This window comes from Glycine max, chromosome 20, assembly GCF_000004515.6.
Source record: "Glycine max cultivar Williams 82 chromosome 20, Glycine_max_v4.0, whole genome shotgun sequence".
In the NCBI taxonomy this organism is placed as follows: Eukaryota; Viridiplantae; Streptophyta; class Magnoliopsida; order Fabales; family Fabaceae; genus Glycine; species Glycine max.
In genome coordinates this window covers 420,548-443,998 of record NC_038256.2, presented here as the reverse complement: position 1 = coordinate 443,998, position 23,451 = coordinate 420,548, and the positions used below count along the sequence as shown (strand labels likewise).

At 36.7% G+C, this 23,451-nt stretch overlaps 2 protein-coding genes across 5 annotated transcripts; both read right to left on the bottom strand.

The window, feature by feature from the left end:
* Window positions 1-1,226: 1,226 nt before the first annotated feature.
* LOC100792359 (protein S-acyltransferase 11) lies at window positions 1,227-8,866 on the bottom strand. Of its 4 annotated transcripts, none has more exons than XM_041013097.1 (5): window positions 8,710-8,866; window positions 6,765-6,987; window positions 5,042-5,340; window positions 2,235-2,387; window positions 1,227-2,105 (listed from the first exon to the last, which is right to left on the bottom strand). In XM_041013097.1, exons 1-5 carry the CDS (start codon window positions 8,731-8,733, stop codon window positions 1,905-1,907), a joined length of 900 nt encoding a protein of 299 aa, XP_040869031.1. In that variant the 5' UTR covers window positions 8,734-8,866; the 3' UTR covers window positions 1,227-1,904. The 4 variants fall into 4 exon arrangements, with proteins under 4 accessions (XP_040869031.1, XP_006605444.1, XP_003556610.1 ...); XM_006605381.4 differs by having other exon boundaries at window positions 6,765-7,035; window positions 8,710-8,809; XM_003556562.4 differs by having other exon boundaries at window positions 1,227-2,387.
* Window positions 8,867-10,760: 1,894 nt separating this feature from the next.
* Window positions 10,761-21,313, bottom strand: LOC100791835 (probable metal-nicotianamine transporter YSL7). The gene is made up of 6 exons (XM_003556561.5): window positions 20,989-21,313; window positions 14,664-14,827; window positions 14,456-14,553; window positions 14,207-14,341; window positions 12,264-12,453; window positions 10,761-12,171 (listed from the first exon to the last, which is right to left on the bottom strand). Exons 1-6 carry the CDS (start codon window positions 21,311-21,313, stop codon window positions 11,053-11,055), a joined length of 2,031 nt encoding a protein of 676 aa, XP_003556609.1. The 3' UTR covers window positions 10,761-11,052.
* Between the last annotated feature and the right edge of the window lie 2,138 nt (window positions 21,314-23,451).

Sequence of the window (23,451 nt, the reverse complement as noted above, 5' to 3'; positions counted from 1 at the left end):
ACTGCAGATTTTGAAGTATTATGTAAACTAAGAATCCCTTCTAAAGCTGCAGTTTTTGTTTGGAGGCTACTTCGGGACAGATTGCCAACTAAGCTAAACTTGCGTAGGAGGAATGTGAAGATTAATGACCTTCATTGCCCATTTTGTAGGAGATCGGAGGAGGACGCAGCTCATCTTTTTTTCCACTGCAGCAGAATTACACCGATATGGGGGAAGCTCTGTCTTGGGTGAACATGCTTAGTTTGTTCCCTCAGCACCCAAGGCAAAATTTCTCCCAACATATGATTGATTGGGTGGATGGAATTCGGGGTAATAGATGGAGGGTATGGTGGGTGGCTTTTACTTGGAACGTGTGGCAGTTGAGGAACAAGATCATATTTTCAAATGACACCTTTGATGGAAACAAACTGTTGGAGGATGCTTTATTCTTACTGTGGTCATGGCTTAGAAGTTTTGAGAAAGATTTCACAATTCACTATAATCAATGGTCCTCTAACCTTAGAGATGCTTTTGTTCTTAGTTGAGGGTAGAATTTATAGTGTAGCAGTAGCTGTATTTATCTATCTTCCAGTTTGGTTCCCTCCGAGACTGTTATGTAGTCTGTCTTGGGAACCATCCCACTGGATTCTTCTGTAATCATGGTACCTTTGGTACTTGGTTTATATTCATATATATATATATATATATATTATCTTTGCCGATCAAAAAAAAAAAGTTAGCCAAGCATTGAATTGCATGTGTGTATATGAATTGTATAAATGTGCTTTGAATGAATGCTATGTATGCAAGTGTGTGTTTTTCTACTTGACCTTCATTTTCACACCGTTAACACATAGTGAGATGCATCTCACTCTCTTTTCTTTGTTGTGCTTATGTTTGAGTTAAATGAAACTTTGCAAGTGAGGTTAAGCTAGTTCATGGAAATAATGCAGGAGATGTATAGGGCTCGTTACGAGTAATTCTACTTTATGTTTTCCTTTGTGTTGTAAGCTCTGATAAGAATTTAAAAACATAATTTACAATATATATATATATATATATATATATATATATATATATATATATATAAATTATCTTGATAAATTATTTGATGACATAACAAACAAGTGAATAGATTATTAACGTTGCTATTACATCATTAGATAATCTTGTCACTTGACAATAAAGACTAAAACAAAAAATAAATTAAATCTTTTCAAAACTAAAACAAAAAATTAAAAGACAAATAAAAAATACCCTATTTTATAAGGATGAAAGGTTGTTTAAACCTAAAAAATAAGGTACAAAGAACTAATATCAAACATCCAATATTACAACATTGCTAGTCAAAATCAACTCATGAATCATATTCTCAACAGGTCTTATACACAAGCACACTGTTACCAGCACTGCACAAAAATACATATAAATTTTTTAATACATTAGCTATGCTCCTAGGTTTTAAATTGCCGGGACAATGCATTTCTATAATAAAGTGAGACCTTCAGACTTATAAAACTCAGAAGCCTGAAGTTTATTAAAATTTGGAAGTATAAAGTAAACAAGAGGGTAAGTACTAACAGTCATAAATCCTTCTCTATTCACAGAAACACCTCTAAAGCTAGAGGACCAAAGCCACCCCCAGAAACTATAGAACACAACCCAATTGATTTTGGTCAGAAACACAAAGTTGAATCTGCCCCTAAAATTTCCCATACCAGATTCAGAGCAATCCTAAACACAATTGGAAACTAATCCATCAGCCAACACAAAAGAGACTGGCACTCCTGACACCTCTTGTCAACAATTTATGTTAATCCACAAGTATATACAGTTGAAGTGATCTTCTTTTGAAAATATCCAATTATACTTCGATACAAATTGTCAAAACGTGCCAAAGTAATTGACTTCAAAACATGACTGTATCATTTGATGTGTTTCTTTCGAGTAACACGGAAGGTTGGCAAAAATCTAGTTACAAAATATTGAAGACTAAAAAATGTAACAAGATTTTGGCAATCTTTTTTTTCTTCTTCACTATCTGCTTGTGAGCTCAAGTGACTCAAATAAGTTTTCCCCTGGTATATATAGGAGAGCTGCTGCCATAAAAGAACGCTCAATCCTATCTGCAATGAAACACTTGCAATGAAAAGATAAGCAAGAATGAGTCCCCTAGAGGAAAGAAGCAGGGCAGATCTCATGAATGCAACAACAATTTCATTCATGATTCTCCATGCCAGTTCGCTGCTACTAACCCCGTTAATGTGCCCAAGAGAGTACTTCAATGGTGGCCATGTACGCAAGCCTGAATATACTGACATGATAGAGACATAGATTGTACTCAAAACTGCAGAAATGAGGAAGGCAATGAAGCTCCGGTGATTAGCTGCACCAACACAGTTCCCAATCTGCCAAAGAATTATATGACCAAACTAGCATAAGACAAAGGAAGTTTGAAATGCTAAGGTATCATTCTAATCACCAAGAAAAGCATCCATTCTAACACAGTTGATAGGTAATGATTACAAATATGAAGCAAGAGCACTCCAAAAACGAGTCATCTTCATGTCTGATATGTCAAATAATTGTGTTGAATAGGACACCACACAACATTTCAAATAGATGTTTTTTGCTTGAAAAATTTCCAAATTTGGGTTTTAGTCCCCGAATTTTAAAACATTAGTTTTAGTCCCAAATATTTTTTGAAATACCAAAACTTTGGTTCTTGTATAGGAGAAAAAAGTGTGAACTTTAGGGGATAAAGTTTGAGTATTTTTAAAAGTCAAGGACAAAAACCAAATTTTGAATTTTTTTGATGGACCAAAACTTTTGTCCATTTCAGTTTTTGTATCAGTTTGTAATGTTTCTAAGCCAATTTATCAAACATCATTCTATGGAATATATGAAGAAAGGAGAAAGGATATCCTATGTAAAAACACCTAAAAGTTAGTGCACTAAATGCTACTGACCCAATTCAAATATATAAATTATACATGAAAAGATTGATGTTTCCTTTCCAAACTGAAAAACCAGTGACCAGAACTTCTTTAAAAGGATCCCAACGTAACATAAAATGACTTGAGGCTTCATCCACACAGAGGAAACTGTAAGTACAAGTACAACCATTGTAAAATTATGTTTGTAACAGTAATGAAAGCTATAGATATATTGGACAATCCAGTCCATGAACGCATTTCATGATTTTTTTTTTTGGTCAGCAAAGGTAGATATATATAAATAGAAGTACCAGAGGTACTAAAGATACAGTATAGTTCTAGATTTACTGCTGGATTCAATGATCAGGCTGATTACAAGCTGATAGGATCCAGAGTAATTAACAGTAGATACATGTACATAACCCTCAGGCCGCTTGCTATCCTAATTACAGAAAACATCTATTAGGTTGCTAGACCACTGATTAAAGTGTATAGAAAAGTCTTTCTCCCTAGCTCTGAGCCATGTCCACAGCAGAAACAGTGCACCCTCCAGCAGCTTGGCTCCATTGAATGGTTCGTTTCGGAAGATGACCATATTCCTTTGCTGCCAAATCGACCAAGTCAGTGCTATCCACCAGCTCTTCCATGTATTGTATGTCTTTGTTCCAGGCCTCCCATTGACATGCTGCATAAAGTGTTGTCTTGGAATTATAGAGTGCACCCCCAAGGTTTGAACCCATGATTGGGATTTATAATGAAATGTAATACAGGAATAACCACTTAAATTTGTGGAACTGCACAGAATTTAATAGGGACTTGGGTATTATGGGATGACTAAGTCCCACATCGAGTAGAAAGGGATGCTCGGTGGAGTATTTAAGTGCTTCGTTCTCCCCCCTTAACAGCTTGCTTTTAAGGGAGGACTCTCCAAGTGCTTACGTGCTTAACAATTGGTATCAAAGCTGGTTGTCGGTGTCATAGAGTGTGAGCCGCCAAGACGTTGGCTCTCATGGACGGTGCTATGATAGGGACTTTGGTGGTATAGGGAACCTATGTCCCACATTGAGTAGAATGGGATCCTCAGTGGACTATATAAGTGTTTGGTTCTCCCCCCTTAACAACTAGCTTTTAAGAGAGGGCTCTCCAAGTGCTTATGTGCTTGTCAGAATTATTCAGTCATAATTCTCCCATGCCCTCAACAATTAAATGCTTCCTTAATAAAGCATTCCAAAATCGTTAGAAGGTCTGTTGGCTCTTATTAGGAATTGATTCAGCAATGGAGAAAGAATTTTTTTAGGAACTTTGAGGGACCAGAATCCTCCCACCCACTTATTTTCAATTTTCCAATATCCCTATTTGGCCATTAACTCTCCCTTTTATACTATTTGTACAATCAATTCCCATATTTAACTACTTGTAACTAACTTTGTTACTCTCTAACTAACTCAGGTGCCTTTATTCCCTTGACCCTTATTTCTTCTCTCATAAACCTTGTTAATAGTAAGGCACAACTCTCCAAAATATGAAACAAGTCTCTCAATAAGCTTAAAATTGGGTTTTAGGCCTAACTCAACCATACAAATCTGGCTTGTAAGGTGAGGGTTGTTCCCCACTTATATACACTACTTTGGTCTTATCACTACCAGATGTGGGACTAAATCACCAACCTTGAGGCTGCAATTAAGGCAACCCCCAAAGAAGCTGCAACTAAGGCGGGATACGGGGGACTGCAATTAAGGTGGCTTTCCAACAAAAGTTGTGGTCTTAAATTAAGGCAGCCCCCAAAGAAGAAACAACAATGAAAATGGCTGGAGGTAGGCTCCCTCACAAAATGGAAATGGCAGCACAAAATAAAAAATAGCACTCCTCATTGAGATCAGACTGCTCCTCCCTCGGTGTAAACCCACTATTCTACTTCAATACTTTTCTACAAAAACTGAGATTCATAGTAAAGTATACAGGTAAAACATGATATGTATAAAGTATACCTAACAATCCATTGTAAAAAGTTGTACAGTTAAAGATGGCGTGCATTAATTACTTTATAAACCAAAAATTCAAGTGAAGATTGCAACAAAGAAATTGATATTTCAAAAATTAGTAGATGATGGAAAGTGAAAACTTACAAATGGGCAGTGATGATCCATGTCCAGGACGCATTTTCTACAAGAACGACAATGATGAGCTCTAGGTGACTTTGGCTTTGAGCAGTAGTGACAGTAAGTATAATTTTCAAGGTCACTTTTCCCTACAGTGGGGTAGCTTCCCCATAATATATTTGGTGGTGTGCCAGCACACCTAAATGCTGCAAAGCTGAAAAAGGAAATGGTGGCTACGGACAAGATTGCTGTAATGATTGAGTGAAAAACTCCACAAAGAATACTGACAGAAAAGACAACAGGATAAACTGCCCACACCCCACCAACTGTACAAAAAAACATGTATAAGCAAATAATAAAATAATGCAGTCCATTTTTGGAAGATGTGATGGATATTAAGGATTATCAGACATTACAATAAAAAATTTAATTAAGAACCACTGATAATAGGATGATCTTTCATAGTTTGACATTCATAGAGAGAAAAACAGATAATCATAAGCCAAAGAACAAATTCTTCAGCACTACAAGATCCTGATGAGCACCAACTACAACGGAAACTATAAATATCAAATCTATGCCCTCTATGCATAGCCAATCCAAACACTAAATAAAACAATGTAATGAAATCATCTTTTTCAAATCATTAACAGCATCTAGTGAACATTGAAAATTACTGAAATTAGTGAGTAGATTTGAAGATCAAGAATTAGAATTAGAGGATATAGTCTCTACACACCCAAGAAGACTAGATCCATAATCGAAGGTATTCAGACTTTACTGATTTAGTAATAAATTCCGAACAAGATATCTCTCCAAATTCTCAGGGCAGCAAAAATAACAAATTTTGTGAGTACTGTAAGATTTCCTACATATTATTCTTTCCTATTCTAGAAGCTCAATTGATTAGACAAAGCACAGAGCTTTTTTTTTTGTATAGGGAAAAAATATAGAGGCCCGAATTCCATCTGATAAAATAATAAATTAACAAAGAAAAAGCTTCCTTGACTTACCAGAAAACCATCTAATATATAGGAACATTTTTCTTTTGCTTTGTTCAAACAAGTGGAATGCCTAATGAGTAACCATTGAAGTGCCTAATTTTTCTAAACAAAAGATAATTATACAAAAATTATTTTCTTCTGATTTTTTCACATGCTTTTAATAGAAAGTGATATTTTATTGGAAAGATAAAGAGGCAAACATAATATGATGGCAGAGGAATGCCAAAGCTTTTACCAAGTATTTGGTAATTGCATCTTGTATGGGATAGTGTGATTTTTTTGGCTTCTTTAAAGTACTGGCCCAATTTTTATTTAAGAGGGGTTTCAATGGCAGAGATGCAAAAAGGTTAGTTAAATTTGTTTCTGATGTGTCTTTCTTGTAGCTCTGGATTTTCTGAATTATTTTGGTTGCTTTTTCTTTTCAATTTTTTTTATCTCATACTCTAAATCTTCTGATCACATATATATAATAAAGTCGTCTAAACTACTATGACTGAAGCACTACACAGTAGTAACAGATGAATTGTACAATATCAATTCTCAATTCTCAACTTGAATGCATCAAACAAACATCTGACACTAGACAGGTGTTTGATAAAATAATATATTGTCAAGAAGATAAAAACATGGAAAAGGAGGGGAAATTTGAAAATAACACCTAGACTCCTGAGGAAAATAAAAGCAAGTCTGGTCATAAACAATGACGATAAATAAAAGCAGAAACAGCAGGAACAACAGAGACTTACATATTACAAAAAACATAAATACGAGGACAACAGAAACAAAGCATCGATCACGCACCACTCTCCACCTGATGCACTTCAGGTTAGGTTTCTTTTTGTTCTGGTCTGTAATGGCCCCACACCATCCACATTTGAAAGCGGACGCACATGATGGAAGCAAAACACGCAGTCCACAACCCCAGCATGTTGTCTCATAATTCTCGGTAACCTCAGTTACAAATTGCTCCTGTATGTGACTTGCATGAGCAACCAAGGAAGCTACAAAATTTTCAAACTGTAATACTGTATAGAAAAAAAAATGGCAAGCAATGACAGCCATGAAGTCATCTATTTGCTAAATGACTGAGACTGAGAAATCATATGGGCAAAGTAATATTGACACCCACGATCATATGATTTCCAAAGAAGTTAGAAACTCCATTTACCAGTACAAGAAACAAAAAAAAGTAATTATACTTAGAATGTGGGTTTTGGCCTAATTCAACCGCAAAAGCTAACTCATTGGGTGAGGGTTGTCCCCCACTTATATATTCTATCTTTTCCTTATCTCTTGCCAATGTGGGATTTGGGTTTTTCCCAATAATACTTATTCCTTTTCCCTATGTTAAAGATTCACATTTTCTTTCTAATAGATAATAATTAATGCATTTGAGAGCTCCAACCTAACTGCTAAAGGAACTACGTATACATAAGCAAACTCAAATCCCCATAGTTTCAGATATTTCCTTCACATGGGCATCTAATTCAAGTGTACTCTTCATTTGGGAGCGGAGGGTTTGATTATAAGCATGCAACATTATTTGAAATTAAAGGGTTAAATTCCATCTGCCAACTAGGGAACTTCCAAGAATCAATGAGATAGTTTTGTTAGGATGTGTGAAGTTCTCATAATATGCCCTTGTCTTGTTGGTATGAAAGAAAACGGACAATGTTTTTTGTTTCACCTTTTTCTTGGGAAATAATGACCTTTTCTTAAAAGCTATCTCACACAGATGCCAAAAGAACCACAGGTTCTCTTTTCCCCAAAATAAGCTAATTGAAACACACAAGTTGCAATAGATGAGATCAATATCTCTTTCAATTTAACATTTTGTCATTTCATAGCTAAGGATCCATTAACTGCCCAGCAAAGTTGCACATGTTGTGTAGCAGAAAACTTGGAATTGAAAAAAGAAAAAGAACACCTTCCATTGGTTTTATACAACAAAAACATGGTTGGGTGCTATAGTCAATATGAACTCATTTTCCACCCTCTACCAACAATAAAGTACTGAAAACCAAACCTTTCTATAATAATCCCACTTTCACTCTGTTCTAAGCTCCCTATTCTTCCACCTCCTCTAACAACCACATCCAACGAGATTTCATATCACGAAAAGGGCAATAAACTAACTTGGTACTCCCTGCTCCAAAGGGGAAATTTCTTATTGATCCTGGCCCATTCCTTTTCTTGGTATTCCAAAATCTTTCTCACTCAAAATAAAAGAAAGGGTATTGGAGAATAAAACAACCGGATTGCTTCCTAACAAACTGATTTTGTCACGAATAAATTTAACAACACAGTTGCAAAAACACATCATAGAGATAAAATAACATAACTTCCACTTAAAAAAATTACAACAATAATAACATAAAATATGATAAAAAAAGGATTTTTTTTCTTTCTTCCCATCCAAAATATTAGTAAATGAAACACTCTCCAAGAGATAAAACGCAAGCCACTATCTATGTAACAAGAAAGACATGAAATCAACAAAATAACAAACCATCGATTCGGGGCTTTAGTTAGCACACTCAGTCAGACTCACATATAACGGAAATAACGGTTTGACTTAACAATTGATCCAATAAGTGAAAATAATCGACAAAATAACGAAGTAAAAGAAAAACAAAACACATAACTAAAGAGAAAGAGATCGAAAAAAGAAAAGGGGTATGTGGAACCAACCTGGGTAGAAGAAGAAGAATCCATAACAGTGTAAGAATTGGAAGCTGAGTTAGACCTCAAACTTGAACAGGAGTTTGCAGTTTTGTACTTTCGTTTGCAAAAATCGCACGTGACGATGATGATGATGCATTTCAAACTAATGCGGTTCGGTTCAAAACCGTTCTCGCACTAACGACACTCGGCATGGCTCAACCGGGTCCACCCCCACTAAAACCATGATTTTTTTTTAATCTAATAGTACAATTTTTTTTTAAAAAAGTATCCAAAATAATATACATCAGACGTAAATGATACAAAATTTTGTGAGGAACTAATTTCTCGTCTATATAATTTTTTTTACATTGTTGGAGAACCGATTTGTCAATGTTTTTATTTTTATTTTTTTTACAACATTGAGAAATTGATTCCTGAGAACTGATTTCTCGACATGTTTTTTTATTTCATTTTTATATGCATGTCTTTTTTTTTTGTTTTTAATGTTTTCTTTTTCTTTTGTTTATTAATTGTGTATATTTATTTTATTTTAAATATTTAATTTATTCTTTTAATTGTATATTTTTGTTTATTTTTATTTCCATATTTTTCTTATGAAATTATCTCAACCTTTCTATAAAAAAATATTAAATTCATTTTTTTTAATATTTTTTATGTTCATTAACAACTAAAGAATCAATGAAAATATAAATTTATTTTAAAAAGAAAAAACAAAAAGTAAAAACATTATACAAATTTATCATGTATTATATTAACGATCTCATATCTTGATTGTCTTGATCTGTATAAGATAAAAATTTGATCTGAAGATCATTTAAAAGTTACATTCAACTCAGTCAAATCTTTATTACTAAAAATTAAAAAGTTGAAAAATATTTTTCTCTTTCATTGTTTTTAGCTACATATGTTTGTATTCAATACAACCATCCTCTAGGTAAATTCAATACAATCATCCTCTAGGTAAATTGATTGGTGGGTGGTAAAAAAAATCAACAAAAAGAAAATCCAATCTTAAAAAAATGAATAAACAAAAATATGCAAAATAAAATAAAATTTTAAAAAATATATCAAATAAATATATATACAATTAATAAAACAAAAACAAAAAAAGAAAAGATTATGTATCAACGATGTAAAAATAAACCTGTGCATGTGAGGAATCAATTTCCCATAAATCCATACCGATTTTTCACTTATGCAATAATTTTTATCATTTACGTAAATAATTTCTGATGTATATTATTTGAGTAATTTTTTTAATTCATTTTGTATTATTAGGGTAAAAACCTCCTAAAACCATTCATGACTCCTCTAAAAAAAAGTAGTGTTGGTGATTGGATCAACAAGTTCTCAGCATCTCACTCAATTTTTAATTCTTTAGACGATATGCATTTTTTTTTAACAATATCCAAGTTTTTTCAATTTGTATAAGATGGAGATTAGTTTGGATTATGATCATCTCAAACTATCTAATAATTTTTTAAAACGAACCTCGTTGAAAATTAATTTATATATATATATATATATATATATATATATATATATATATATATATATAACTTTTTAAATAAGAGAAATACTAGCATTAATCTCTTGAATACATATTTTGTATTCTATTATTGGTTGGACTTTGTTGGAATGTTTTGGTCTTACGCTTAATAAATCTCATTTATAATTTTATATTTTTTAATAAATTATAACTAATAATAAAATACGTATTAGAAAAAATGCATGTGCCTAAAAGTATAATGCTAATTAACACTTTTAATTTTTATTATTATCGTATATTAATAATATAATTTCTTGACTTAATAGATAATATTTCAAGTAACAATATGGAATACTTATATTTATGTTATTTATTCAAAAACATATATTGTAAAATATATTTTAATTATAATTATATATTTTAAATTTTTATAATTTAATTATACACAATTAATGCTACTATTTTTGGTATATAGAACACAAGTATTTTTTAATGGATGAAATAATGATTAATACTCTTTAGGTCTAGTGTAGGTCTAGTGTGAAGGCTTCAGTTGTAGCATCCAAAGCTATTTCGTTAGTTACACATATTAGTAGGTGTTATTTGACCTTTCGTTAAACATAAAGTTAACAAATGTCACTAACAATAGAAACAAAAAATAAAAGTCATACTTCATAGGAAAAAAAAACAGAAATCTTTTCAACAGTGATAAAAATAAAAGCAATGCAATGCACACATTCACAGACCCAATCCTCCATAACGAAAGCGAAATTGTGTAATAAGAAATCCAAAAACACAATATTTGAAATTTAATTTCCTGAACTTGAAACGAACAGCATCTTCCAATGAAAGAAGCAGAATCAATGACCACCACTCAAGAAGGTGTCAACCTTGTTATTCATAGCTCTAGACAAGAACTTCATACAAATTGGTGGATTGGCTCCAGCAAGAGACAGTATAGCAGCAGGAACACTCCACAAAGAATCACCACAGATGAGTCCAGATGCCAAAGCAGGACCATAATCTTTTGCTTTCTGTTTGTTCTTTTTCTCCCACAGAAACAGAATCAAGCTCCCAATGCACATGTCAATAGCAAAGTACCCACCAAGATAGAATGGGATGGCCAAGGCCATGGGGTTTGGAACAAACCTATGTAACCTATACTTGGTCTCATAACGCTCCAACAAATCGCGCACTATGTTAATAAACACAGCCAATAAAAAGAAAATGATAGCCAGTTCAAGACAATTTTTGGGAAGAGAAGAGAAACCCTTTGCTCCAAGAAGGGCCATCCCACGGTACACTTCGCCATAGGGTGCAGGGTAAGAGCCTTGAGGGTCACCAAGTGTGTAAGCCTTGTGGAAGAACCAAAACATCAAAGGTGAAACAAGACAACCAGTGGCTGTGCCTAAAACTTGGCTCACAAACATGGACCGAGGAGATGCAAGAGTGAGATATCCGGTTTTGAAGTCTTGCATCAAATCAGAAGCCGTGGATACAATGCTCATCATTACACCACAAGATGCAAGGCCAGCAATGAGGCCTCCATGCTCAAGGCCAACCCATGAACTGAATATAATGATTGCAAGTTTTCCATAGTTTGCTGCCAAAGACCAATCAGTGAGGCCACATCCATATGCATTGCAAAAGGCCAGAATAGGAGCAATGAGGTAAGTGATTAGTACATGATACCATTTCAGTTGAGGAAAGATGAGTGAAACCGTTATGATGGAAATAACTGCAAGAACACTGTAGCCAATGATAGCAACCCAAGAGGGAATCTCGTCTTTCAAGAAATACTCAGTGCGACGTTGAGAATCAAAATCTTCACTTGAGTTTTGATCAACATCTTCAGGGTCTACCGCTGATGACACTCTTTTCTTTAGGTATTGGGTGATGAGACTATAGGCAACTCTTATTAGCATGATGATGCAATGGTAAAGACCGTCACCAAGAATCATGGCAATTGCAGTGAAGACCTGTTCATGGATATTCTTATAATTAGTACTCCACAATTTCAAACATTTTAAACTAATTTTAATTTCAATTATGAACAAGGCATGTAGCTTACCCTATATCCTTGGATGCCACTTAGACTGCCAGAAGGTAGATCTGTGCTATACCAGATTCCTTTCTTGAGCTCAATCAATGGCCATAGAATACCCCATGAAAATATAGCTCCAAGAAGCAAAGATGCATTTATTATGTAAGGGCAAATCATTCCAACGCCAACATAGGTAGATGAGAAATCAAAGTAGAACCTGTAAATATTGTAGTCATCAGATTATTGTCTTCATCAATTGAATACTATACAATCAAGAGACAAAAAGAGTTCGGGAAAATATATATAGTAGGTTTCTTTACTATTAGCGAAAAAAGATTTTTATACTATCAATAAAAAATCACCTAAGTAAGAATTTTAATATAATTATTATAAAACTCAATAATTTGTCGCAATTATGTTCTAATTAAATTCATATAACAAAGACATATTTTACAAAATGAAAATTCAATAATCTTATTCAATTAAGTTATTATATTCTAATCAAATGACAAACAATCTTAAATATCATAAAACAAAATACATTTGGATGTAAGATGTATATTGATAGTTACCTGTTTTCAACACTTTGGAACAGAAAATTAAAATTTATTTTGCATTCAAAATATACAATAATAATAAATAAAGAAAAAATAGATTTGTGTGCCTGAATGTATAATCTTAAAATAACAAAATTTTTCTTTAATAGTGTAAAATTTTTACGTGAATCAACATCTTGACTAATATTTACTATTAACTTTTTGATAAATAAAATTCTAAAGAACAAATTCTCTTAGGACTTTTCAGGTCTAAATTAGTCTTGAACTTTTCTATAACTTTTTAGGTATATGCTTCTATCTATAATGTTAAAAAGATATGAATTTGGATTTTTTTTTCAAACGGAAGAAATTTTGCTTAAAATGATTTATATCTTTTTATCTTTATATTTGAAAATAAAAACTATCACATGTCTTTTTATATTAAGAACATTCCTAATATAACACAAAGATAATTTTCAAATAATTACATAGCTAATTACCATAACTAATCACATGATCTGATCTTAATATGCAGTAATAACATTTTTATTTTATTTTATTGTATAGATAACTTACACATTAATTTATTGAATAATACACTTTGTTTATATTAACTATATCATTGGTGCTAGAAAATAATATAATAATATTCCACTAAAAATAATTTGATTAAATTAAATTCTCTAATTTAATTATCAAATAATTTTTTTTACAAAGATTGAAACACTCATTTTGTATTTTCTTTCCATTATCTACCACTCAAGCGTTTAGAGTACAATAGTATTACTGTCAAACTCAAATAAGTTAAAACATTATATTTAATCAATGACTGACTTAAGAAAAAATTTTCTACTTTCATTCAATTGTCATGACAAAGGTTTTAATTTTATTATAGAGCTCAAACTCATTACCTAGAATTGATTAATTCCTTCTTAGTTAATCATTAATTCTACAAGTATTTAATTATATCCAATATTCATTCAACTAGTGATCTAAGACATTAGGTGTCCAAGATTAAAACATAATAAATAACTTGTTAATTATTATGATACTCTCATATAAAAGGAAATTATTATAGTTCTTCTTGAGAACTTTCTATTGACATATTAAGATAATGTTAACTATTAAGAATTCTCAATTGAGTCAGTTCAACGATAAAATCCACAATAATCCTAGGTGATTAATGTCATATTCACAATAATCCTATGACAAGAATAATATAATTTAGATTAAAATTATAAAGAACTTATTTTTCATTATCATAATCTTTATTATCATAACAAGTCTCTAATTTTAATCAAGGACTTGTCAAATTAACAATTTAACAAAACAATAAATATAATAATAAAATACACAACAATTCTTTACTAAAATTGATAACATATGAATTGAATATTGAACATACACATTTATTCCCAACATATATATGCATACCTTTTACTGTAGGCTTGGAGACCAAATGTGGGAAAAGTGCTGAACCCACAATCATCTCCTGCAGTGAAAAACCACTGGAAAAACCCAAAAGCAAAGCTGCCACAAAAGCTTTTGAAGAGCAAAGCAATCTGTTTTCTGTTTACAAAACAATAAGGTTAAGTTTATCACCAGTTCACAAAAATACTTTGTTGTGGTGTAATGAATTACTATTCCAATCTGATTGTGCAAATTAATTGCGTTAATACTTACTTTGCTAGTTTTGCTCCTTTTGGTGTGTGTAAGCTATTGACAAGGAGAGCCGTGGCGGTTCCACTCGGGTATGTTAGCTTGTACTTCAGAATCATCACCTGTGACACGCCAATTGAAATTTTAAGTTCAATAAACTGCAATCATATTTACATGAATGAAGGTGCAATTGCAGAATTATGTTCTGGCTAGCTAGTTTGTTTCTTCATACCTTTCTTAGAGGCACAATAGAGAAGAGGCCCACAAAACTAACAACAAAGAGAAAACCAAACATCCAACCAAGTGAGATAGTCTTTGTATTGATTGGCGTGTTCCCCCCATCAACTTGAGAAGCAATGTATGGGCTCATGCCAAGTAGATAAGTTCCCATGCCACCTATATATTCACAAGACACAGATTAAATTTTTGGAACAAATAAAACAGACGAATACTATGTACAACAGAAATTCAAAAACTTGGGGAAAATAAAAAGAGAAACAATACACTTTCTAACACATTTCTTCTTACACATAACTTTTCATTGGTCAAAATTTATTTAAAATTATAAAATCAAGATAGAGAGTCATTGAATAAGAGTTGAGACTGATAAGAACGGACCTAGGCCCAGAAGAATATCCAGAAGACCCTCAGGATGGGAGGAGTTCATCCATTAGAGCCCTTTCACAGAAACAGAATCACGAAAGGGAAGAAGGCTCACCACAGCAGGATTTTCCCTCTTTAGAGTTTTCCTATTTTGTAATTTCGGCCGTTAGTGCCACGTAGCAGGGCCATGTGCCTTAGATCTTTCTCGAATATTGTTTGCATTCTCCGAATCTGTCTAGCAGATCTTCATTCCTGAGCTGGCAAGACCGTTAACATTTGTCATTATGTATGCAAGTTCTATATAAATACTACTATGAATAAAAGAGAGGGCATCAGAAAATTCACCAAATTTCCTCTTCTTCTAAGTTCTAGGAGGCATTCCTGACCTCGAATTCAGGAGCATCATTCCCCTTCTCATCATTTGGTGCTTTCATTGCACCCTCCCATGGCCGACGGCACCCGTTCCCACTCCTTGACCCGTTTGGAGGAAGCCATCGCCCTCCTTACGGCAACACAGAGCTCCCTTCATTCCCGTCTTGATGACATAGCCTCTCGCCTCCAAAACCTCGAATCCCCATCTCCTTCTCTGTCCCCTCGCCCTTCCACACCCCGCATGCACCTTGACGTTCCCCGTTTTGATGGTTCCAATGCACCTGCGTGGGTATTTAAAATCAATCAATTTTTTGATTATCATCGCACCCCTGAGGATGAACGACTTCAGGTAGCTTCATTTTACCTGGATGGCGAGGCCCTGTGTTGGTTCCAATGGCTCTACCGAAACGACCAGCTTCCCTCCTGGTCGTCCTTCCTCCAAGCTTTGGAGATGCGATTTGCTCCTTCGATGTATGATGACCCCCGCGGCGCCCTTTGCAAGTTAACCCAGACCGGCACGGTTAACTCTTATCTTGCGGAGTTTGAGGCTTTAGCTAATAGGATCGTGGGTCTCCCTACCCCGTTCCTGCTTAGCTGCTTTATCTCAGGACTCACTCCTGAGATTCGCCGTGACGTCCTCGCCCTCCAACCCCTTTCTCTGGTCCAAGCCGCGGCCCTTGCACGACTGCAAGAGGACAAACTGACGGATTCTCGCCGTCCCAATCGCACTCGACCCCCACCTCTTCCCCCACCAACAACCACCCACCCACCACCACTCCCTTCACCCCCTTTACCTCCCCTTCTTCCCGCACCACCCCGTACCACCTACAAGCGCCTTTCTCCAGCCGAAATGGCCAATCGCCGCGAGCGTGGCCTGTGCTATAACTGTGATGAACGTTATAGCCCCACTCATCGCTGCCGTGCAAAGTTCTTCCTCCTGGTGGCCACCGAGGACGACGACCCCGACTTTTCACCTACCCTTCCTTCGACCCCAGACTCCCAAACACTTTCCACCACCACCCCAAGCCCTGACCCAACTCCCCTCGACCTCCCTACGGCACAGCTCAGCCTCCACGCCCTCTCCGGCCACCCCATCCCCTCCACACTCCGCGTTCGGGGTTCCATCCACAACCACGAGTTAGTGGTTCTTGTGGACGGGGGGAGCACTCATAATTTCATCCACCACCGCCTCCTCCACTTCCTCCGACTCACCCCCGAACCCATCCCCCGCCTCGCTGTCATGGTGGGCGACGGCACCGACATCGACTGCACTAGGGTTTGCCGCAATGTCACCCTCACAATCCAGGAGCACCAATTTATCGTGGACCTCCACGTCATGGGGTTAGGTGGCGCTGATTTGATTCTCGGTGTGGCCTGGCTTACCCATCTAGGCCCAATTACCAGCGACTATTCACACCTTACCATGCGATTCTCTCACCAGGGCAAGCCCATTACCATTTACGGGGACGCTTCCCTTGACCCATCTGAGATTAGCCACGGCCAAGTTAAACGTCTGGTCTCAACCCACCAAATAGCAGGCCTTTTTCATCTCCAGCTCCAGGCCACACACCCCATCACTGCCGACAACCATACCCCTCCTTCCCCGATACGCACCCTCCTCTCTAAATACCCTCGTCTCTTCCAACCTCTCCATCACCTTCCCCCTTCACAATCCACAGACCACATTATTCACCTCGAACCTCATTCCAAGCCCGTTAATGTCCGTCCCTACAGATACCCATATTTCCAAAAAACCGAAATCGAGAAACAGGTTCAGGACATGTTAAATCGCCAGTTGATCCGACCCAGTCGGAGTCCCTATTCATCGCCGGTGCTCCTTGTCAAAAAGAAAGAAGGCACATGGAGGTTCTGTGTCGACTACAGAGCATTAAATTCCATCACCATTAAAGACCGGTTTCCCCTCCCCACCATAGACGAACTCCTTGATGACCTGGGCAATTCCTCCTGGTTCTCTAAGATGGATTTAGCTCAAGGCTTCCACCAAATTCGTATGTCTGATGCTGACATTTTCAAAACTGCCTTCCGTACCCACGAAGGACATTATGAATATGTCGTGATGCCTTTTGGGCTCTGCAACGCGCCGTCGACTTTCCAGGCTACTATGAACTCCCTCTTCCGGCCTTTCATTCGCAAGTTTGTTTTGGTCTTCTTCGATGACATTTTAGTATATAGCAGTGACCTCCAATCCCACCTCAACCATTTGGATTGCGTCTTGCGTACTCTGCAACAAGCTGATTTCCGTTTGAAAGCTTCCAAGTGTATCTTTGGTCAACGAAGGATTGAGTACTTGGGCCATTTTGTTTCACGTCGAGGTGTCGAGCCCGATTCTTCTAAAATACAAGCTATGCTCCACTGGCCGCCTCCGACAACAACTAAGGCCCTACGCGGTTTCTTGGGCCTAATCGGGTTCTACCGCTGCTTCGTCAAAAATTATGCTCAGATTGCCGCTCCGTTGACTCATCTTTTAAAAAAGGACCAATTTGTGTGGACCCTTGAGACCCAACAAGCTTTTGAAGCTTTGAAGTCAGCTATGACCACTACCCCGGTCCTTGCCCTGCCGGACTTCAGTATCCCATTTACCGTCGAGACTGACGCCTCTGGCTCCGGCATGGGTGTAGTCCTCATGCAGAGGGGACATCCCCTGGCTTTCTTCAGCAAGCAATTTTGCCCAAAATTGCTCCGTTCATCCACGTAAATTCGAGAATTACATGCCATCACCACTGCCGTCAAGAAGTGGAGGCAATACCTCCTGGGTCACACCTTCATTATTCTGACGGACCACAAGAGTCTCAGGGAATTGATGACTCAGCCGGTGCAGACCCCAGAGCAACACGTGTATCTAGCCAAGCTCCTCGGCTACGATTACACTATACAATACAAAGCCGGTCACAATAACGCCGTGGCAGATGCCCTATCTCGTGTCCAGGAATCTCCTCTTCCGGCAGCAGAAGCTTTTTATATTTTGTCCATTCCCCATTTCAAGTTCCTCGAGGAACTAAAAAGGGAATTATCAGCATCTCCTGAATTTCAGACACTAGTGGCCGGAATCCGCAATGACCCCCAACAATACTCCGATTTTTCCTTCAGAGACAGCCTTCTCCTCCATAAGGGGCGCCTCTGGCTCAATCGCGGCAACTCGCTCATTCCATCCTTACTGGAAGAGTTCCACAAATCCCCGTTAGGCGGTCACATGGGACTATCCAAGACTCTTAGTCGTCTTCAACAGAACTTCTCCTGGGAAGGCATGCGCAAGGATACCCAGACCTTCATCCGACAATGCACTGATTGCATGCAAACCAAGTACATTACCCAGAAGCCGGCCGGACTCCTTCAACCCATTCCACCACCGACACGCCCCTGGGAAGACTTAGCAATCGATTTCATCATCAGCCTACCCAATTTTAAGGGCCACACAGTAATCATGACCGTCGTGGACTGTTTTTCTAAGGGGGCCCATTTTGGTACCCTCCCTACGCAATTCACAGCTCACATGGCGGCCCAATTGTTCCTCGAGCTCGTCTGCAAGCTCCACGGCTTTCCCCGAAGTCTTATCTCGGACAGAGATCCCATTTTTATCAGCAAGTTTTGGTGCGAGCTGTTTAAACTCAGTGGCACCCAGCTAAGAATGAGTACCTCCTACCATCCTCAGAGTGATGGCCAGACGGAGGTCCTTAACCGCGTCCTTGAGCAGTACCTGCGAAGCTTCGTTCATGGCAAGCCTTCCCAATGGGGAAAATTTCTCAGCCTCGCAGAGTGGTGTTATAACACCACTTGTCACTCTTCTATGAACCTTTCCCCATTTGAGATTACCTACGGAAAACCCCCACCAGCGATTCCAGATTACCTCCCCGGAGCTTCTTCAGTGGTGGCCGTCGATTTCCTCCTATCCTCACGACAAGAGATGTTCGAAACCTTGCGCGGCAAATTAGAACGTGCCCAATGTAAGATGAAGAAGTATGCTGACTCCCATTGCCGCGACATATCCTTCGAAGTTGGAGATTGGGTGTATGTCAGATTGCGTCCTCACCGTCAAACCTCCATTGCCGACAAATATCAGAAGCTCGGAAAGCGCTATTACGGACCATACCAAATCACAGAAGTCATCGGCAAGGTTGCGTATCGTTTGGCCCTTCCTCCTACCGCGAAGATTCACCCAGTATTCCATTGCTCCAAGCTCAAGCCCCACCATGGCCCTTTAACCACAGACCAGTCGCTACCACCTACTTCGTGGGACAACAATCCCTTGATTGAACCGTTGACTATACTAGATCACAAGTGGGACGATCAAACTCCGCCGCGCCTATCGGTTTTGGTCCAGTGGACCGGGTTACCACCCGAAGACTCCACGTGGGAAGATTGGACACAACTTCAAAGCATTTACCACCTTGAGGACAAGGTGTTTTCCGATGATGCAGGGGATGATAAGAACGGACCTAGGCCCAGAAGAATATCCAGAAGACCCTCAGGATGGGAGGAGTTCATCCATTAGAGCCCTTTCACAGAAACAGAATCACGAAAGGGAAGAAGGCTCACCACAGCAGGATTTCCCCTCTTTAGAGTTTTCCTATTTTGTAATTTCGGCCGTTAGTGCCACGTAGCAGGGCCATGTGCCTTAGATCCTTCTCGAATATTGCTTGCATTCTCCGAATCTGTCTAGCAGATCTTCATTCCTGAGCTGGCAAGACCGTTAACATTTGTCATTATGTATGCAAGTTCTATATAAATACTACTATGAATAAAAGAGAGGGCATAAGAAAATTCACCAAATTTCCTCTTCTTCTAAGTTCTAGGAGGCATTCCTGACCTCGAATTCAGGAGCATCATTCCCCTTCTCATCAAAGACCCACTAAATTTATAATTTTCAGTAAGGTTGAACCAATAATAATGGAGACTCTGTTGTTAACCTTTCTCAAATTGAAATTCAAGGTGAAATCTTTAAGGCAAATGGATGCTAGTTAAGAGACTAAGAAATAAAGATTTTTATTAGGATATGTAAAATTGTGCTGCTCACAATTTTTTTTACACTCCCCTATGATTTTAAAATATATACTTTCTACATAATTTTAATTCTTTAATTAACTAGTGCCCTTATGTCAGCAAGATCTAATATTTAAAAGACAAAGTTTTGATATAAATATTCATCTATGAAACTTTCATAGAATTTCAACCAAGAATACATAGTGTTTGAGAATTAATGTGTTGTTAGCATTTCTCAAATAGAAATTCAAGGTGAAATCTTTAAAAAAACAAAAATATTTTATATAGATTTTGATCTCTGAAACTTTCAACAGAGGGGTAACTAAAAATTTGAAAGTAAATCCAAAATTAATTTGTTTTATAATCTATTACCCTACCTCTGAAACAAAAGGAAGAAGAAACGATTTCTTTGCATGCATGTTGGTTACATATATGAAGATACATATTTTGTAAAGACACGGATGCAGTGCTATGTTATGTATGTCAACTTTGAAACGTTAGCATACTTTAATATGTGGTAATGTGATACAAAATATATGACAAAAAGGCTGCACAAGGAAACAAAAAAATAAATAATAACTCACTGCTGAAGGCGATTCCAGAGGCTGCAATAACGAAGGTTTGTATGACAGTGTTCTCTTGACGAGTGAATGGTTTTTTGAGAATGCCACAATTGTTGAGGAGTGTAGTGTAGGCATTGATCACTGCAAACCCCAACAACCCTGCAGCTACATTGAGGGATGGTATGATCCCAGTGGTGAAGTTGAGTTTGCACACGATGAAGATGAAAACGATACTTAAGACAAAGCTTGTCACCACTGATCTCACTGTGATTTGTTCTGTCCATGGAAGCATCATTGTGTTCCTAAATGCCTCTTCACCCTTCAAGTTGTTACCCTCTTCTTCCATTATGGACTCTCACCAAACTATAATTCAATTAATTTTCACAGCAGAACTCTTACTCTCAACTCAAGGCAACCCCACTTATCGTGCATATATATACATAATTCAACTAAAAACTCTTCTTATATAAAGATTTAGAGAATAGAAAAGATTTGATCTTGAAATCTCTAATGGTATAATTTGATAAGATAAAAGATATAAAGATTATATCGTGACCTTTCCCAGACGTTTTGAAAAGCTTTCTTTATAAAGAGATTTGAATTGACAGAAGAAGATTTGATGTTCAAATTCTTTGATAATTTAATTTTTGATAAGATAAAATATATGAAATTGATTTAAAATGAATCTTCTCACAAATATTTATTGATCTAGTTTGATAAGATAAAATACTTCAAATCTTAATCAGAATAGATTCATATTTAAATAAATGATTCTAATAAAAATTCAGATGAGAAGAAAACTAAACTCATCCTTATTCGTTCGATAAATAAATACCCTACAATATTACATCATATGGTTAAGACTATAATCATATGAAAGATTTTAACCAAAAGTTAACTAAAAGTTATAGAAGCTTAACATTCAAATAAGTACTCATTAGTCTAAAAACATCTTAGAGTGCATATTCTTCATAAACAAGCCTCTGAAAGGACCTATCAATTTATTCTTGATAAAGTTAGTGTCTCAATAATTGGAAAGCACGCAAAACTTTTTTTTAGGAAGAGTTACCTTGACTAAATTGGTCCTCTAAGCCTTGTCGTCATATGTGATGATATTTACAAAGCCTATAGAGAATTTCTTTGGAGGATTCTGATCAGAAGAGGAAGATATGTAGCTTGTTTTTCCAAAGCATTTGGGTGGCTTGTAGTTGAGAAAAACCAGGGATGTCAATTTAGCCTTCATGATGCAAGCTATTTGGTGCCTTTGTAATTCAAAAGAATGACTTGTGGTCCTACTCCTGCATTATCAGAAGCAAATACAGGTGAGGGGAAAGAGTGCTGCTAGAAATAAATAAAGCTAAGCAATGGAGTAATCTTTGGCGTGGTTTGAGTGCTTCTTGGGATAGTTCATTGACATATTGATGGAATCAATCTAACTTGCTTACAGATTCATTTGTTTGGTTTGTTTGGTGTTGTCAGTAAAATTCCTCCATAGACTTTTTCCTATGGCCATCCCTTTCACCATTGTAATCTTTGTATTTGGGGAGAGAGAAATTGTCTCAGTTGTTTGACTCTCACATAAATGATAAAAAAAAAACAAAAATTGACCGTCACCTTGCATTGATTATATATAGGTTACTCATCCATTGAAACTAAGAACTAAATCTATAAAATAGAATGGAGACCTGAAAGAATAACCATACGTATTGATATTAGGGACTATAAACCCATCTTGTGAAGGTGACTTGGGCAATGGAAAACCGCCATCCAACACCAGCTCATTGGTGATTTGCTGAGAATGTTCATTTTTTTCCTTAGCTTGTGGCCTTGTTAGCTCTGCTGTCTCAGTGAGGATGATTGTTTTTTATTTTATTTTCTGTATAATATGGCCAACAACAGAACCAAAATTCTAGGAAAGGAAATCCTAATGAAAATGCTAGGACTGAACTGATAGTGTGAAAGACGGTATACATAGCTCTGGAAAGAATTAGTAAAAATAATAACTAAGCACTCGTGTACAGAATTAGTAAAAATAATAACTATTTGATTTGCGTTTTGCTGATGAATGGCTATGACTGAACTGATTGAGTGCAAGGGGGCATATATTGCTATGACTGAACTGATTGAGCATAGGATTTTCTGGGATACACCAGTTCTTTCCAAAGTGATCAGCATTCGCTTGGAGGATGCTCCTTGGCAGAATACAAATCATGGACAACCTTAATAAGAGAAACATTGTGCTGGACAGGAATGACACGACTTTCCGATTCTGTCATCAAGTAGAAGAATCCACTGAACACTTGTAGTTACCTTCTCATACCAAATTTGGAATCACTGTTACAAATGGTTGGGAACCCAAGTGGCACTACCTGAGGATGTTACGACTACGAGTAAGTTTTTACAGCATTGTGGTGGTTGGTCTTAAAGGGAGAAAGTTAATGAAGGCCTGGAGGGTGGTTTGGTTTGCATCTGTATGGTCTTTAT